This window comes from Hyalella azteca, unplaced genomic scaffold (assembly GCF_000764305.2).
Source record: "Hyalella azteca isolate HAZT.00-mixed unplaced genomic scaffold, Hazt_2.0.2 contig5344, whole genome shotgun sequence".
In the NCBI taxonomy this organism is placed as follows: domain Eukaryota; kingdom Metazoa; phylum Arthropoda; class Malacostraca; order Amphipoda; family Hyalellidae; genus Hyalella; species Hyalella azteca.
In genome coordinates, this window is record NW_025935538.1 from 304,198 (window position 1) to 321,448 (window position 17,251).

The 17,251-nt window shown below is 39.6% G+C and overlaps 1 protein-coding gene across 1 annotated transcript; it reads right to left on the reverse strand.

Moving 5' to 3' along the window:
* Positions 1–6,112: 6,112 nt before the first annotated feature.
* On the reverse strand, positions 6,113–16,890 carry LOC108671737. Its single transcript, XM_018159308.2, has 7 exons — positions 16,791–16,890; positions 16,134–16,284; positions 15,717–15,791; positions 11,603–13,756; positions 11,174–11,254; positions 10,468–10,556; positions 6,113–9,951 (listed from the first exon to the last, which is right to left on the reverse strand). The coding sequence occupies exons 1-7, from the start codon at positions 16,803–16,805 to the stop codon at positions 8,314–8,316; spliced, it is 4,203 nt and encodes a 1,400-aa protein (XP_018014797.1). The 5' UTR covers positions 16,806–16,890; the 3' UTR covers positions 6,113–8,313.
* Positions 16,891–17,251: the final 361 nt, after the last annotated feature.

Below are 17,251 nucleotides of genomic sequence, written 5' to 3' on the forward strand. Positions count from 1 at the left end.
ATTGCAAACCAATTACATTTTACCTCATTGCTGGCTAGATGCACGTTGCAGGTACTTGTGAAGCTTGACGATCGAGTTGCCGTGCGTGAAAGTTGCCGCGCGCACCTTTATTCTTCAATGACGGCAATGAGACGAGCGACCTCTTGCCTACGGTGTAACTCCTCTTGCCTGCGCCTCACCTGCAAAAGAGTTATGTCAATAACCACATAATACATAGTTTGACATAGCATGTCAACATATTAATATCACACTTTTCACATTAGCAAATTTACAAAAGTTACATTTAGCATTGAATGAAACACAATCTACTGATTCTATTCTAGTAACATTTTTGAAGGCCAACTTAAGTATGGGATGAGTAGGAGTAGCCATGATGTACAGGCTACAGCAACAGCTTTAGTCTTTAGAAGAAGAAAGATGACCTGAGCCCTGAGGAGTGAGGAACAAACAAAGGATTAAGAATGAACATCTTTGTAAATGGAAATGGCCATGGCTGCCAGGCTGAAACTCAAAGTCAAAGAACAAATTTTCAATTAAAAACTAAGATTAATTAATTCCAAAAAGCACAATTGATTATCTTACTAAGTAAATAGTAAGACAGATTTAGTTACCACTGACCAGACACCAGAGTGCAAAGCCCAAGCAGAATAACTGCCAGCTTTTGCCACAAATCCACAGACAACAATGACCTCAATGAGGTCATTGAATAAACTAACGCAGCATATCGCTATTTCATTGCAAAACAATTCCATTTTACCTCGTTGCTTGCTAGATGCACGTTGCAGATACTTGTGACGCTTGACAATTGAGTAGCCATGCGTGAAGGTGGGCGCGGGCACCTTTATTCTTCAATGACGGCAATGAGACAAGCGGTAACCTCTTGCCTGCAGTATAAATCCTCTTGCCTGCGGCTCACCTGCAAAAGAGTTATGTCAATAACCACATAATACATAGTTTGACGTAGCATGTCAACATATTAATATCACACTTTTAGTTTAACAGAAAGCCCAAACAGAATAATTGCCACAAATCCACAGACAACAATGACCTCAATGAGTGATATTTATAGATTTAAAATTCTGATGCAATTGAAAAACTGAAAAAGGATCAGGAAAATAAATGTAATCAAATATCAAGCCTCAAGGCAAGATGAAGAGGAATTCCACAAAAATAGAAATGGTTAAGATAAAAAAAAACATCAAGCAAGATTCTGCAACAATGAAGATAAATCAAGAGTTAAATCAAAGCAAAATTTAGTATATATTTCTTCGCCAAGGCAAAGGGGCCAGGGTCGGCAGGCGGCAGCCATTTAAAATTTAAATAGTAACAAAAAATTATTTATAAAGTATGAGTATGCACTATCAATAATTCAAATTTCAAAATAAATCTTTAGGATTGTTCTTAATATTAAATGCAAGCAACTTGTTTTGCAAGTAATCTTTTTAATTCCATAAGGAAATTGCCATGGCACAATGGCAGCATCAGCATGGCCTGCAAGCTGCATGGCTGAAAGTCTGAAAGTGAAACTCAGTCTCAAAGTCTCAAAGAAATATTTTTCAATTAAGAATTAAGATTAATTAATTTCAAAATACACAATGGATTATCTTACTAACTTAATAAGACAGATTTAGTGTCAAATTGTCAATTAGTGACCACTGAGTACTGACGACTGACCACAGACAGCCGGCACTCGGCGTCGGCAGCGCCCAGCCATTTAAAATTTAAATGGTAACAAATAATTAGCTCTATAATTTTACAATAATTCAAATTTCAAAATCCTTCTTCATGATCGTTTTTATTAAATGGGCAATGAAAGTGAAATGGATTCCTATTTTTACACGTACACGAAATTACGAAAATGACAAGAAGGCTAAGGGTCGCCATCTTTTTCATAGGTCTAATTCAAGTAAACGCCCTTGCTAGTTGCTACTGCCGGCTGTCCGATCACTCCGATGTTGATGAACCACCATGAATTACCATCAGATCAATCATAATTGCGATGCTTACACATATAACGTATTTTTATTTTACTTTAATGACGAAATCATGCACGACACGTTTTTGTTATGGAAATGAAAGAAATTCAAATTTATAATTAGTACTTACTGCAAATTCGGCATGCCGTTGCCTGTTGGAATCAACAACTTCAACAAGAACAGTCAGGAACTCCTTATCTCATTCAAACTCTCTGTCACGGCTTGAGCTTGTTGTGTTGAGAGAAATTTAATGATAATAAATTCGAATATAACTTACTTATTTATATAAAAAATGTATATCTTTTTAATTGAGCAATTAATCCCTCAAAAGAGCATTTTAATAATACAACTTTAGGAATAATTTTTTTTGATGATCTAGGTTTACTTGGAATCGAATTTACTGGCTTCGACATCACATTTACATTTACTGGCTTCGACATCAGCTTGAATAGTCTATACATAACCTACCTAAACTTGTTTTTATGTGCGTCATTATTTTGCACAAAAATTACAAAAAATGATCGTTTATATTATTTTGGTTTAATTTCAAGACAGTTTTTGGATAAATAATATATTAGACGAAAGTTTTAGGAATTTAAAGTGTTTCCAGTTTTCTGTGTTTTTTTTGCGATTTTTTAATCAAACAAAAATTTATGACATTCGAGCCGCGAGATTTCATACCTACTGAAATTATATGATATTAGAGCCGCGATATTTTAGACAAAAATAGGACTTTTCCAGACTAGGTTTACCCTATACCGGCCCGGGTTTACCCTATATACCTAGAATTGTGCTGTTTGTGCACCAGGGCCCAGGCATCATAGAATGAAAAGTAATTAAAAACTTAACTATGATTTATTTACTCCAAAACATATGATGGTTGTCACTAAAACATTATTTTCTGTTTCACGTTTCAGCCATGTTTTTTCATGATCTTTTTTGTTATAGTGAAATCACTTGACTCAATTAAAATTGTGCGAAATTACAAACCATCCTGTAATCTTACACTTACAGATACAGAAGAAATGCTACATGGCTGCTGATATGAAGCTTGCAGTGGACATTTACTGGACAAGGTTGTTGTCAATGCCCAATGGCATGTCATAATGTCCATGGATGATGATGATGGATCGGGCGACTGGCGTAACCACCACCTGCTGTACCTGCTGCACTACTGCAGTGGTGCTAACTAAACCTTGGACTCGGACCAATAAAATTGGAGCTTAAACCGGAATGATCATTCGGACTTCGATCATGAAAGCGACAGATCAGAAATCATCAAAAACTTAAAACCAACAACTATTCCGTTGAATATTTGTTAATCTACATCGAATGCTGGATTCGGCGATCAATGACTAGATAATTCGGGTTACACAGGAGATCACTCTTAGAATAGTAATGTAGCATGATATTGTAGTTGTGTGTTTTTGTTGCCGGCTGAAGGTGAAGAAGTAGCCGAAAGATGACCACTCGTTAACGTGGACTCAGCAGAAAGTTTCAGCTTTATGTGTCAATGATCCTTGGAGGATATATTAGCTGGGCTTCCGGTTTTGATCACATGTAAATCCAGGATGGTGATAAACTGCTAATGCACTACAGGGAAGTCAGACGATTTGTTTGTGTTAAATGGGCGATTGTTGCTCTTATTATTGCATGTTGAATCTTTCTGCGGAAGTTGCAGCCTCCAAGAAGTATTCGAACAGTTAGATGGTGCACACCCATGGCTCGAGTAGTAGCGATCAGCACCTGACGCTCCAGGCGGTACTGCCTGCATGCCAGGAAAAAATGCTCCACGGTATCATCCACGGATCTACCCCACAATGCAAGCACATGGGAGTGTCAGCCATGTCAAATCGATGAAGGTAGGCCTACTACCGAACACCAACATGACCCAATCGAAGGGTGGATAGCTAGAGGTCAGCATAGCCCAAGTCCACAGTGCGATTCATTTACCTTCCCGAGCGTAACGCAGCCGGGCATTTTCACGGCTTTTGACACAAAGCGCCCACCACAACAGCGCCGTTCAGTCACAGGCCGGAGCGCATAAAGGCCGGAGCACAACTGGCCCTACCGCAACAGCTACACCTAACGTAACCTAACCTGCGCCGCCTGTTGTACCGTAGGGCCTGTTGCGCTCCGGCGCTGTACAGCAGTGGCTGTGTTGTGCAAAGCGGATTTACTGTCAGCCGGAGTTACCCACAGCTCATTGATCTGAGGCTATGTGTAAATATTGCATGCTGATGGTTGGCGTTGGGCCCAGGGCCTGTTTACGAGTCAATTTTGTTACCCACGGCTGCGCTCCCCCAATCGAAGACGAGTCAGCACCACAGCAGCACAACGAGAGCAACTGGCGACCCATGGAACAGGAGACAAATCAGTCCGCACAGAAGCAAGATGATGTCCCTTCCCTTCAACAGCCAAAGCAGCGATCCAGCCCAGTTCACAAGACTTTAGAAAACAAGAACGAAGCAAAGCAAGTGCCATCAGAACAAGAGAGATGATACAACGCCGAATGGTCAAGAGTATGACCCATCTTTGCAACAGCATCAGCTCGTTCATTCCCAACAATGTCAGCATGGGCCTTGACCCACTGTAGGCGCACTGTTTTCCTCTCATTCAGGCCAAGGAGCAGCAGACGAATTTGATATACAAGATCGCAAGATGTGTCCGTTGGGGAGAGTATGAGTTACAAGGCCACAAGTGAGTCAGAAAAAATAACCCAGTATAGGGATGCTTCACTTACAGCGAGCTTCAAAGAATGTAATATAGCAATCAATTCAGCTGACAGGATAGCATGTAATATAACAATCAATTCTGCTGACAATCAATTCAGCCATGCCTGGGGTTAAGCCTCCATGCAACTCCTCTTGCTTGTGCCGGTATGTATAAACCACATGCTGTAGATGGATTGTCTGTCAATCGTGAGCCATCACAGTAGATTGCCTTGTACCCAGGATAATATTCCCTAACATGAGCAGAAAAGACAGTTGAGTCAGTTAAACCAGAGACAAAACGAAAATCGAGACATATAAGATGATCCGCACAAATCCAAGGAGGAACAGGATCAAAAGCTGGCATGGGCTGGCGATAACAAACCGGGAGCCCTAGGTCAGTGAGCTGTTGAGGGCCTCGGCTGAGCACAGATGCAGCGCCACCACATACAGCTGCTGTGGTATGATCCCCAGCCGGACGATACCTCAGCCTTATAGCGTTCTGGCAGTCAAAAAATTTAAAAATTGCAACGTACTAAATTTCAGGAAAGAGGCGTGTGTCTGTGGGGGGCGCTAGAAATTCATTAGGGAGCAAAAGAGGGCGCCAGCCTGAAAAAGTTTAGGAACCACTGATTTAGAATAACCCTGTATTATGTGAAGTTAGGAGAAGTTGGTCAATAACAAGCTGCCCTTATTAGGTAGGATGACCAGTGGGCTTGCGACCGACTTCTTCATCTTCATTATTGTGTAGCCAGCGTCAACAGGCTGATGAATCTGCTATACTTACGTTATGATTGCATTTTGAATTTACTTATAATACATTTAAAAAAGAGGAATCATGGCCCTGCAGGCGTCCGACGATGGCGCCGACATTATCCCGTCTGCGTAATATATTGTTGCGCAACCCGTCAATAAGTTCCCTAGACGCGCAATAATATAGAGGTTTGCACAATATATTGTGCAACCCGTCAATATGCTCCCTAGACGCGCAATAATATAGAGGTTTGCGTAAAATATTGTGCAACCCGTCAATATGCTCCCTAGACGCGCAATAATATTGATCGTCGAGGTTGCTAAAAAGTGTTAGAAGATATACCTAATAAGGATTTGCATATATACAAAAAAGCTAGTTTCCATATAAACATGTTTTTATCGAGTGAACTACAAGACATTTGTTATCATACCATCAAGAGCAGGATCCAGTAATATAAATTCATATTGAAACACAAATTAAAAATTAGCTGACGAATACAGCTCAAATAGAACGTTTCCTCAATGCATATTACACGTTTGTAATGTCAGACGCTATAAATAAAAGAAATGTTTAGGAAATCAAAAACTATTATTTTTGGAAAATATTTGTTGAATAATCCCGAAACAGAAGCTACAAGGTGCAAATAGTCGAGGTAATAAAAGATCAAATCGGGCAGTGGAATGCATATTTATTTCCACTTCAGTGATCAATGACTAGAATTTCATAATATAATCATAATAATAACAAAGAAAATCCTAATATAATTATAATAACAGCAACTGAGGCTATCGACTGGCGGTTACACTAGCGTCCTCAGACGTATCACAAAATGCGGTTCATTTCACGACGCAGTCTGCATTAATAACGAATCTTAAATTCTTCACGTTTCATAAAAATGTAGGCCACGCTTACTATCTGTAAGCACAAATCATGGCATTTATGATTTAAGCAATTAAAAATGCAATTAAGTGGAAATACAATTTGAATTTGTTAACTCGTGTGCAAAAAGACCTATCAATAATTCTTGACAAAGCCAGTATTTTGGAAGAACATAATAAGCTATAAATAACTTCAACACCTTCATAATTGCCAAAAAGAACACAGCTCTCGACGTAACTTGTCAGGACCATGCAACCTTCGAACGCTTGTCGAGAAACAATTTATTGCAATTCATCTCCCCAGTCGTACTTAGAACATTTTGGATATGAATTGATAAGAAAAGTCGACAATATTTGAGGCAATTGTGGTAGATTTTAATAAATCTATCGCTAAAAAATTATTTATCCAAGCATGATCAATATAATAGACTGACAAAAAAACGTAGCGAAAATATTGTCTTATCCAGTCACCAGCTGCTCAGCACAGCCGAGATATTCAATAAAACATAACAAATTTTCAACAACGACAAGCACAAGGCGGCCATGCATGTCAGACATGAAAATCGGCATCAATGGGCCACGTCAGGTTATAAGGAGTCGCTGAACATCACAACACAAGGCATCTCGACAACAAAAGTAGACTCGGTATGAACATTTCTGGAAAAAATCGCCGTCCAGTTTCTTACCCCATGCAGTAACTAAAGCGTTGTTTGAGCATCAGATGAAGGTAATAAATTAAAATTATGCAGCGCTCAACTGCGATGTCTTTTAAGGTCTCTTCGGAGTACAATATATTACCCTCACATGTTACGACATCGTCATCAATGTTATGGAATCATATTAAGAAAGTTGTCCATGTTCTGAACATCAGCAGAACAGTCCTCGTATTACCGACATCTACGTTTGGCAACTCAGCGGATAACTGAACAATTCCCACACCTCGCAGTAATTATGCAGTCTCTCGACAAGGTATCCAATACTATAATAAATAAAATGTATATTCACGCGAGCCCACACCACAGTTTAAGAATTTTGAATCGCTGTCCACTAGGGGATCATTGTTTACCTTATCGGGGGATCGCTGAGATACATGAATAGTTGGTCAATGTGTTGCCGTCGAGTGTTGAGAATTAGTGTAAGATTTTGTTCTGTTCATGCCGGGGTCGATGAGGAATCTTGCGATCCAAGAAGAGATCAACGGGGAAAACAGCAAGCGAACACCCGAGCAACAAGTTGAATGAAAGTTATAGTCGCGGCTCTTTCAGAGCTGCGTATCTAGTGCGCATATACTTATGACGATATGAAAATTGTCAAGAAAATTCCAGAAAATAAACTAATCATGGAATCAGTATAAATATTATCAGAGTTAGACGCAAACTAAGATAAGTTAAAGCTATGAATAATATCAGAACAGAAAAAAACGAACGAAATGCAAGCAACTAGTAGACAAGTCACAGCCTCAGCAGATGCACAAGTCGCTAACACCTCTCGTCGCTTTCCCTCAAAGAATAATTGCTGGAGAGATATTGCGTAAGTGTTTGTCACACAACATTTCTATAACTAAAGAGAACCTATTATCTATACTGTTTCTCTTTATTGGCAAGCAAATGTTTCGAAAAATCATTTAATTACTCAAACAAAAATTTGTACGAGGAAATTTTTTTATTTTTCTGCTAGGAAGTACACACAGCTTGTCAATTGCTTCGACAAGCCACCAAAAAATATATAGTTATTTACTACTTATCCTTGAATAATACATAAATTTATTTAATTCATAAAAAAATGAGGTTGATCATTGCAGTTAAAGAGGAGAAAAGTTAAAGAGCCCAAGGGAGAAAAGAGCTGATGTCTACGTCGGCAATTTTGGAGTAACCGTGCAGGACAATTTGGCACATGAATCAGCTTTCAAAGTCATTCCGTTGGAACAAACGACGAAAATCTCCGATTTTTCGATAATGGACCAATACCTAATAGCAAGGCGATTAGTATGAAAGTTACCATTTAGAATTTTTATCGGAAATGTCAAATTTTGCGGTGGCAGGTTTGGTGGAAGAGTAAACGCCGCTGCGTGTGGAAGCAGAAGAATATGTTGGCACGAGCGCGGGGCTGGAGGACTTGCAAGTCATGGAGGTACGAGTGAGTGCGCTGGAATTTATGGGACACTTTGAGCTCGTTTGGGTTAAAGAGCAAACGCTCACGGGAACGTGGGTGAGGGAGCTCTCGCCCAAAGGAGTTTGGACGCGAGGAGTGGAGGTGACGTAACTAGAACTAAGCCCGGTTTGGTAGCGAGAATTTATAATTAACGGAGTTTGGACGTGATAACCTGAAGTTAGCGAACCTTGGGTGACGGAACTCGAACTGTGAGGTGTGTGGCTGCGTGAACTCAAACTCTGAGGAGTTTGTGAGCGACTCGTAGGGTTTACAACGGACGAATGGAACGCTGTTGCGGCTCTGGCGGATGCGCCATCGGCTGAGGTTTGGTTACGAAAATGCGACGGTGTGATTGGGGAGTCACTTTGAAGGACGGGGTTCGGCGACGCAGACTTAGAGTGAGGGTAAGGATACATGCTGACTGTTGCAGTAGTAGTACTTGCCTGCGAGGGAGTAACCATTGCTGCACCAGATGTGGGTACTATAGCAGGGGGAGGGTGGTAATATGAGGCGCTGGGGTTAATAGTTCTTTGAGGAAAAGATTGAACGCTTGGGGCAAGTGTAGGAACGGGTCCGGGAGAAGGCAATTTTCTAGAAGCCGTCACTAGCGGGGACCCCTGTTTAGCAGGAGTTAGGGGAGATGGTAAAGGTCGGTTAGTTCTAGCAGGCACAGCTGGAGGCCGTACAAGAGGCGGTCCCAAATTTGGTGCATCAAATACACGCATTTCTGTAGATTCAGCGTTGGGTCCGATCGTGTGGTCAGTAGGAAGAACTGAGCGCACATCCATTTTTCTGTTAGGTGAGGCTTCCCTGATTTCGTTGCTGCCCTTCTTGTGGTGATGAACCTTTTGGTATTCATGACTATGACGATGGCGGTGGTGATGACGATGACGGTGCTGGGAACTATCAATGACTTGGTCAGAGGAAGCTTCGCTTGATCCTAACGCATGAACTGATGCCGGCCGTCCAGGAGCTTTAGCATTTTGATCGTCCGTGGCCCCAGGATCAATTGAGCTGTTGTTCTCAGCCGCCACATCTACGGCTCGATGATCGTAGTGCTTCTGACTGCTAGAACGCACCACAGAAGAAGTGCGTTTCTTGATTTTACTGAGTTCTATGTCACCGGAACTGGCATTCCTACCAAGACTCAGGCTTTTCTGGAGCAACGCGGAAGCTCCTTTCTTGCGTAGCACAACGCCTTCAAATTCCTCGCTGGCGCCCTCCACGCCGGGCTCAGCGCTGTCGGGAGTGTCCACTACTGCAGTGTCTGCGGGGCCGCGTCTGTGGAGTTGAGGATTGCCCGCAGCGCCCACTTGGGCGTCGCTCACCGAAGGCTGGGCGGCGGAGGTGCGGTGATCAAAAGCCGTGTTGTTCTCGAGCTTCTCGATGGCAACAGACAGACAGGCGAGCTTTTCCATCAGAGTTGACATATGCTCGGTATTGATCTCCAAAGCCTCCGCAGACAACGGTTGATCCAAGTCCTAAACAAAAAAATTCATCAATGCGAAACTAATAACCATTCGTTCAAAATAATCGACCATGTAGCCTATAATGGCTGATCATAATCACAAGATTAAGTTATAAGCTGAATCGAAAACAATTCTAGTTGAAGGTTACCAATTCTAGTATGCATTATAATTCTAGTATGCTTTAGTACTTATCCTAGCACCCACAACACAAATGGGTTCTATTAGAAAATACTTTAATTCTCAGTTAAATAAGACACTCTTCGTTAACATAGGGAGGTTGATCCATAGCATTATTATTCAGAACAGAATTGCAGTCAGCTAAAACGACTAATATTTTGTAATAAAGAGGGAATTGAAAAACCAAAATATTGATTATATACCAGTGCATCTCAAGCAATGAAACATTAGGGACTCTCAATAGAGAGTTTATATAAATAAGTACAACAAGGTATGAGTTGCTGTAAGTAACCCTTATTAACTTTATGGTAATATTTATATTTTAGTAACTCATTTCTAAGTAAATCTAACCTGAGAGCCTCCGACCTCCTGGTGAAGTCTAGCGAGGCTCTCCTGTTGCTCTCTGATGGCCTCCATCTGACGTCGCCGTCGGTCATTTCCTGCCCAACACCATCAGCCATTACTGAGCAATGGAGTCTTGAATTTTGGATAAATCTTCAACATTTTTTACTCACAACCAAAGTTTTTTCTCACAAAATGTTGCCCTTGTGTGCGATTGCACCGGCTTAACAAACGACCGTAGCAATTATAACAGGGATGAACGTAACACTAATATTAGTATTGCATTGTATCTTCGAGCTCAAATGGTACGCTTACTTAATGCGCGAACTGTTAGCGTATCAAATACGATTAAAGACAAATAACACCACACATGAGCGGCTATTATTTAGTAGGAATTGTGGTGTGGTACAAGACGACTGTGTCGGTGGTGCCCGATCACAAATAGGCGATTAAAAAGATCACTTTATATTAGAGCACCGATCACAAATAGGTGATCAAAAGGATCACATCAAAGTGGTGCCCGATCACAAATAGGTGATCAAAAGGATCACATCAAAGTGGTGCCCGATCACAAATAGGTGATCAAAAAGATCACTTTAAATTAGTGCACCGATCACAAATAGGTGAACAAAAGGATCACATCAAAGTAGTGCTTGATCACAAACAGGTGATCAAAAGGATCACAAAGAGACAGGACATGGCAAGATACACCCACCGAAAGCAGTGAGTTTCCCAGCCTGGAACTCCTCCATGAGATGCAGCAGCCCAGCCTCTATCTCTTTCACGGCACCAGCATCTGAAATAATTCAAGCATTCAATAATTCATAATTAACTCTCATTCTTCCCTAACAATCTTTTAGCGACTTATTCGTGTAACACTCGACTGAACTTTTTATGTAAATGTTTTTCCTTTTTTGTCAGGAATAATTCATTCATGGCAATGTAAAGTTGCTATGTATGAAGTTGCCACTAGATTCTTCAAGGAAATACATTCACGAACCTTTGAAGGCTTTGTGAGCAAATGAAGCTCTGAAAGCAAATTAGTGCATTAACACTCTTAGAATATCTTGTATTATGAAACAATTACTGAACTTTAACAATTACTAGCATCGTGATGAGGCATGTAACGTAACTCTCGCATTACCATCAATGTTGGTTTTGATAAGACTTGCGTGGGAGCGCCTCTGCAAATGCGGTCTTCGCAGACCGGCTCTGATGTGGACCAGTTTGCGTAGGGGGATGTTATTGTTGCCTCTGTTATTGGCGAGTCCTGACCCGAGCGACTTGTTTGCATTGCTGGAGGCGATAGAAGCACTAACAAGAGGTCTGTAATTGTAGCCATCACTAAGCCCCCTTGGATGACTGCTCAGAGATACGAGCTCTGGAGATGAGGCGTTTGCCCTAGCAGCAGATTTATTCGGAGGGGAGGAGAGACTACCAAGGCTGCTATTGGATGTCAGCTGTTTTGCTTTGAAGTGTAGCAGGTCAGTCGTGGTGGAATTGTGCGCAGAAGAGAGCGTTCGCTGGTTATCACGATACCCATGACCGGCGTCAAACAGCACACCGCTGCGCAAGGCGGCGATGTCAGATTTGCCGACGGGGGTATCGATGATACCAGCGGTCGCGCCGCGGTCCAGGAGGAAAGTTCCTGGGGCGACGTTGTCGGAGGACAATAGCGTGACGGCGCCGGGTTTGAACCACTCCTCATTGAGCTTCGTTACGCTATCAAACCAAGCCTCGTCGTCGTCCTGGTCCGCGTCTGGCACCATAGGGGGCTCAGGGTTGCAAGGCGCTGGTGGCTGATCAGGAACGCTAGGTGTAGTTTGACCAGAACGAGAGTGCACTGATCCTTTAAGCCAACGAAATTTTCCTGCATACCAGCTGGAGTGAGATTGGGCCGGAGGGGCAGTGGCCAGCAAACTGCACGTCTCTCCACACCCTAAAGTGCTGGTGTTGCTCTCCAGACGACCAGTAGGAAATTGGCCACTCCTGGGAGCATCGTGAAGCAGTCCCTGAGTCAAACTGGACTTCTCTGACATCTCTGATGCATTAGAGTCGCTATTTGAGCTGTTCGAACCCGCCATTGCAATGGTAGAGCCAAATTCCTGTTTCTTGTTCTTTAATTTATTTCCAACCCAAAACTTCAGTAAACTATTTGATGTTTTTGATGAGCGCCGACTCGACGAATGGGACAGAAGCTCCGTTAAAAATGATGTTGGTTTTTTCTGCACTGCATTGCAATCTTTATCCTTTGCTGGTGAATTTTCCGGCATATTTATACGTATGTCGGCTGGAACGTTACTAGAGTTTGCCATTTCTAGGTTTGGGGAGGTTTCTTGCGCATCAGAAACAATTTTGGAAGAACCTCGATTTCCAAATTCCATTTGAAGAGCCGTGTGAGGATTCCGAGGGGCTACAGAAGAAATGGCTTCAGGTTTAATGTGTACAATAATGTTGGACTGCAACGATTGAGGCCTTATTGCCTCAGTTGGAGTACTAGTCGTAAATGATTCTTGACATTGAGTTATAGAATAATATGGCTGCCTCAAAGACTCAGGTGCTACCACTGGAGAAGCGGCTGTTTCACTGGCCCCTTTCAGGGGCCTGATTTCATTTTCTTCCGCTTCATCGCAGGGGGTAACATTTGATATGATAATTTGGTTCTTCTTAAAACTTGTGACATCAGCAACACTACCTTTTTGAATACACAAAGACTCTAAAGAATCATTCTCATTGAAGACTGGACATGAATTATCGGTAGAAGGAGGATATTTTCGATCAAACCTCCATTCAAAAGCAAATGGAGAAATATTCCCAGTCTGTGAAAAAGATCCAGCTTTTCTTGCACTATCTTGATAAGCTAAATTCGAGTTGCCTGAATTCTGACACAGATCAATGTTCGTACAGGTAATTTCCCCAACAACAGGATTTTTATTTTTCATTTGACTCGCTGATGAATGTGCCTGAGGGCTAGTTGATAATTTAGTTGCATTATCGGACAAATCCTTGGTCCGTGAACTCAAAAGTTTCTGGGTAGTGTATGTATCCACGCCAGCAGACGCATCAGTTGAAGGAGCAACAGACCGCATCATGGCTGATTTTTTTCCTGAGTTTGCAGGCGAGTTGCTGATGTATGTGGTGGGGATGCAGGGAAGCCTGTTTGTATTTTGAGCCGCACAGCATGAAGTGGACGAAGTGACTGATGGCTGGTGTGGGCTGGCGGCCTTGAGTAGACTTAGCTCTATTTTCTCTGGAGTTGTTGCTCCATCCAGCCTGGATATAATCGTATCCACGCGACCTGCAATCCAGAACAAACTTTATTCTAAAATGTGACAACATATGTTACAAAATATAAAACAAATATAAGCCTTGTTAGTGCTGAGAAATAATATTAAAAGATAAGCAACAAAACATATCTTCTATGAATGTCTTTTAATACCTACTCAATATAATTCCAAGCTTCACATGCGAAAATCAATTTTAAAACAAAAGTATTCAATAGTTTCACAAGACGAACCCTTTGGCATGCAGATATTTAAATCCACACAAATTCAAATTTCTGAGGCTAGCACAAAAATTAGGGTTAATTTCAAGATATATTTACATATTCTAATGAATTCGTTATTAATGGTAAAATTTGCAATTTAAAAATTTATAAAATCTGACAATTCTACCTATAAAACATTTGATATTACGCAAAATTCATTTCCAGCAATTGCAAAAAAATTGAGGAAATTTGATGAAATATTCAATCCGCGACAATATCATATCATTATTGGTAATAACTGCACAGATATCACTTCTATCACGACAGAAAAATGCAGAAGAGTATTAATTCTGGCGTCTGAGCCTCTGCTTTACATACATAAAAGTTCATATGGTAATTATTGAGCCATTCAGAGGACTTGCCTTGTATAAAACAATGAGCGGATTATTGGTTGACAAAAACGGTATGGCAATGTAGCCTCAAAAAATATATATATTAATAAGAAAAAAATGTATTGGTCAGAGAATTTAAGTTACATGAATTGAATAGCAACTTGTCTGCTAAAAGATTGAGAGTACTAGGATTGTATGTGAAGTACAATAGGGAAAAATAGAAAAGAATGTGATAGCTACAGAGGAAAGAAGTGCTGGGTTATCTCCAAATGATCAGTGAGAAAATGACTTTTCAAAATCATTCATAATTATAACATTAAAAGTATTATATGATGTAAATACCAGGCATAGTGAGCTGAGTCAGACCTAAAAGTGCAAATTTATCACATATAATTAAATAACAGGATTATAATAATTATTCAGATATAAAAAAGCTTAATCCATTAATTTAGGTCCAATTAAATACTAAATAAAGGCTGAACCAATGCAATGAAAGTAGTGAATTATTAAAAGATAAAGATGTAAACAATTAGAACAACAGGGAAAGTTGTGATATAAGAAAATGGTGAGAGATATTAGAGGGTAAGTTGAATGAAGCAAAGCCGACAGAAATATCTAAATAATGGATTTTGTGGTTTTCATGCTCGTCACTAACTTGATAATTAGTTTTCTAGATTTTTGCGCATTTTGCTTCTGGCTGAAAAGTATAGGTCTTGAATTAAACAAATTAAAAGAAGAAATCTCACAGAGAGAAGACAAGAGATAATTCTTACCTTACACATTGCACTTCCAAGTTGCAGGGATTATAAGAAAACATGCATGATTGACAGAAGGGTTTTAGCAATGATGAATTTGATGAAAAGTACGTAATAAACTTTGATCTGATTTGGAGGACATAATTCATTACAGTACCTTATTTGAAGGTGCTGTTTAGCTCTTTGGATTCAATAATTTGCTTAATAATTACTAATAGTGTTCAGAATCAGACAAAAGAAATGTAATCAGAAGAGAATCCTGTGACCACTTAGCCATTGAAAGGAATAAATACATGTATAGAAAATAATTATTGAATGAAGAGGAAAGATTTACTGTATATATAAAAAATTGATCATGGAGTCTTCAAATCAACTTCTTCTATTCACCAATCCCTGCAACTACTTACATGCAAATAGATTTCTAGGCAAGACCTAAACTCAAGGAGTTTAACAATTAAAGTTTCATCAGCACATTAAATTTTAATGAAAGAATAATTAGGAGATAACTATTAATTTAATACTTTTTCTTTATAATCAAGTTTGGTTTTAATTGATCTGGGTAGAATTAATAAATTTAACCCAATATCAGATTCATGAAAACAACAAATTTTTGAAGTGCCTGACCATGAGCTGAACTGGTGCAAGTCACTGGCTGGCTCGTGCTGAGGTGGACATCACCATGAGGGCTAGATGATTTCACTGCAGATAAATGTGAAAATAAATTATAATGTAATGAAAAATTGAAATTATTATGTAAAGAATGGAATCAAGATTATTCAATTCCAATGAGATTGAAATGAATATTAAGATAATACACCTAAATTTCAACACAAATGTTCAGGTTAAAAATTATAACTAGGTACTTATAACAACCTAATCAACCCAGAAAAAAAAAACAATAAAAGTTCACCTTTCTCAGACAAGGAATAATGTGTAGGCATATCAACTGCATGAATTTTTACAATATAATCCCATTCAATGGAAAGAACAAGCAATGAGAAACAGAAAATTTAGAGGAGTAAGTTTTTTCTTGAAACTCACAGATCCTGGAGCAGGGAGCAGCAGCAGCAGCAGCAGCAGGCTGCAGGGGAGCCTGTCTCCGGGCGCTTCCAAGGGCAGCGTTATTGTGCTGCCTCTGGTGGCTTTGCAAAGGCAATGGGGCACTTGAGATGGAAGATGAAACAGCACTGCCCTGTGATCATAAATATTAGTATCAGCCATCAAAAATCCTTTAACTTAATGTGCAATATATATTATGTCATGATGGCTTGATGGAAACAACCATTTTGCATGCAAGCATAGAAATATGCAGAAATTTAGTTTCTAAAACTGGTACAATAAAATATTAACAGTTATGAAATATATTTACTTGTACTTGTTTTTCAAAATTTTGCATACTGGAATAGTAAATTAAATTTGAAAAATTTATTAAATTTGGTCACTATGCTAGTATTTTTTTCATATAATTCAAATTTAAGCATGTAAATTCAAGGCGTTACAATATAAAATTCAATCCAATTCAATATCATTACCTCAAATAATTAAATATATATTGCTACATCTGTCTACTTAAAAATGCAGAAAGAGCATAAATTTTCAATCATCAATCAAGCTCTTTGGCTAGGCTTAATATCACCCAAAAACATTATCTTTAGGCTGGTTTCAACCATACATTTATTACGAGATAAAATAACTTACATTTTTTGTATCCATTGCTGCACCAATGCCAGGTGTACTTAAGACTTGCTCAGTCTAGCATTGACAAGTCTGTTGAGAAATTGATTGAATAAAAAAACCCTATAAAGATAAATTAAATATTAATTTAAAAATTATTTCATCTGCCATCAGAGCTGCTAACATTGCCACAGCACTCAAGTTGCTGACCTTTAATTGAAACAATCTATTACTAAGTGAACAAAACCGAAACACAACTTTCCAGCAAGATTCAAAAAGCTTAGAACTTATCACACTTGAACTTGATTTGAACCCTGAAAATACATATATATACAAATAAACCCCTTATTAGCCAAGCCCACAATCAAGTTGGTTCTGACTAGTATTACATGATTTTTAGTGACAAGCTGGGAGATAAATGTGGTATCTGCTATCAGTCATCAATTAAAAATTAATCTTTGGTAAAATGATGATCAGTCAAAATT

Coding starts and splice junctions, on each gene's coding strand:
- LOC108671737 (XM_018159308.2), bottom strand. Junction 13,757..15,716: donor TTGCACCAGTTCAGCTCATG/GTCAGGCACTTC, acceptor TCTGGATTGCAG/GTCGCGTGGATACGATTATA. Junction 10,557..11,173: donor TGGGAAACTCACTGCTTTCG/GTGGGTGTATCT, acceptor GGTGTTGGGCAG/GAAATGACCGACGGCGACGT.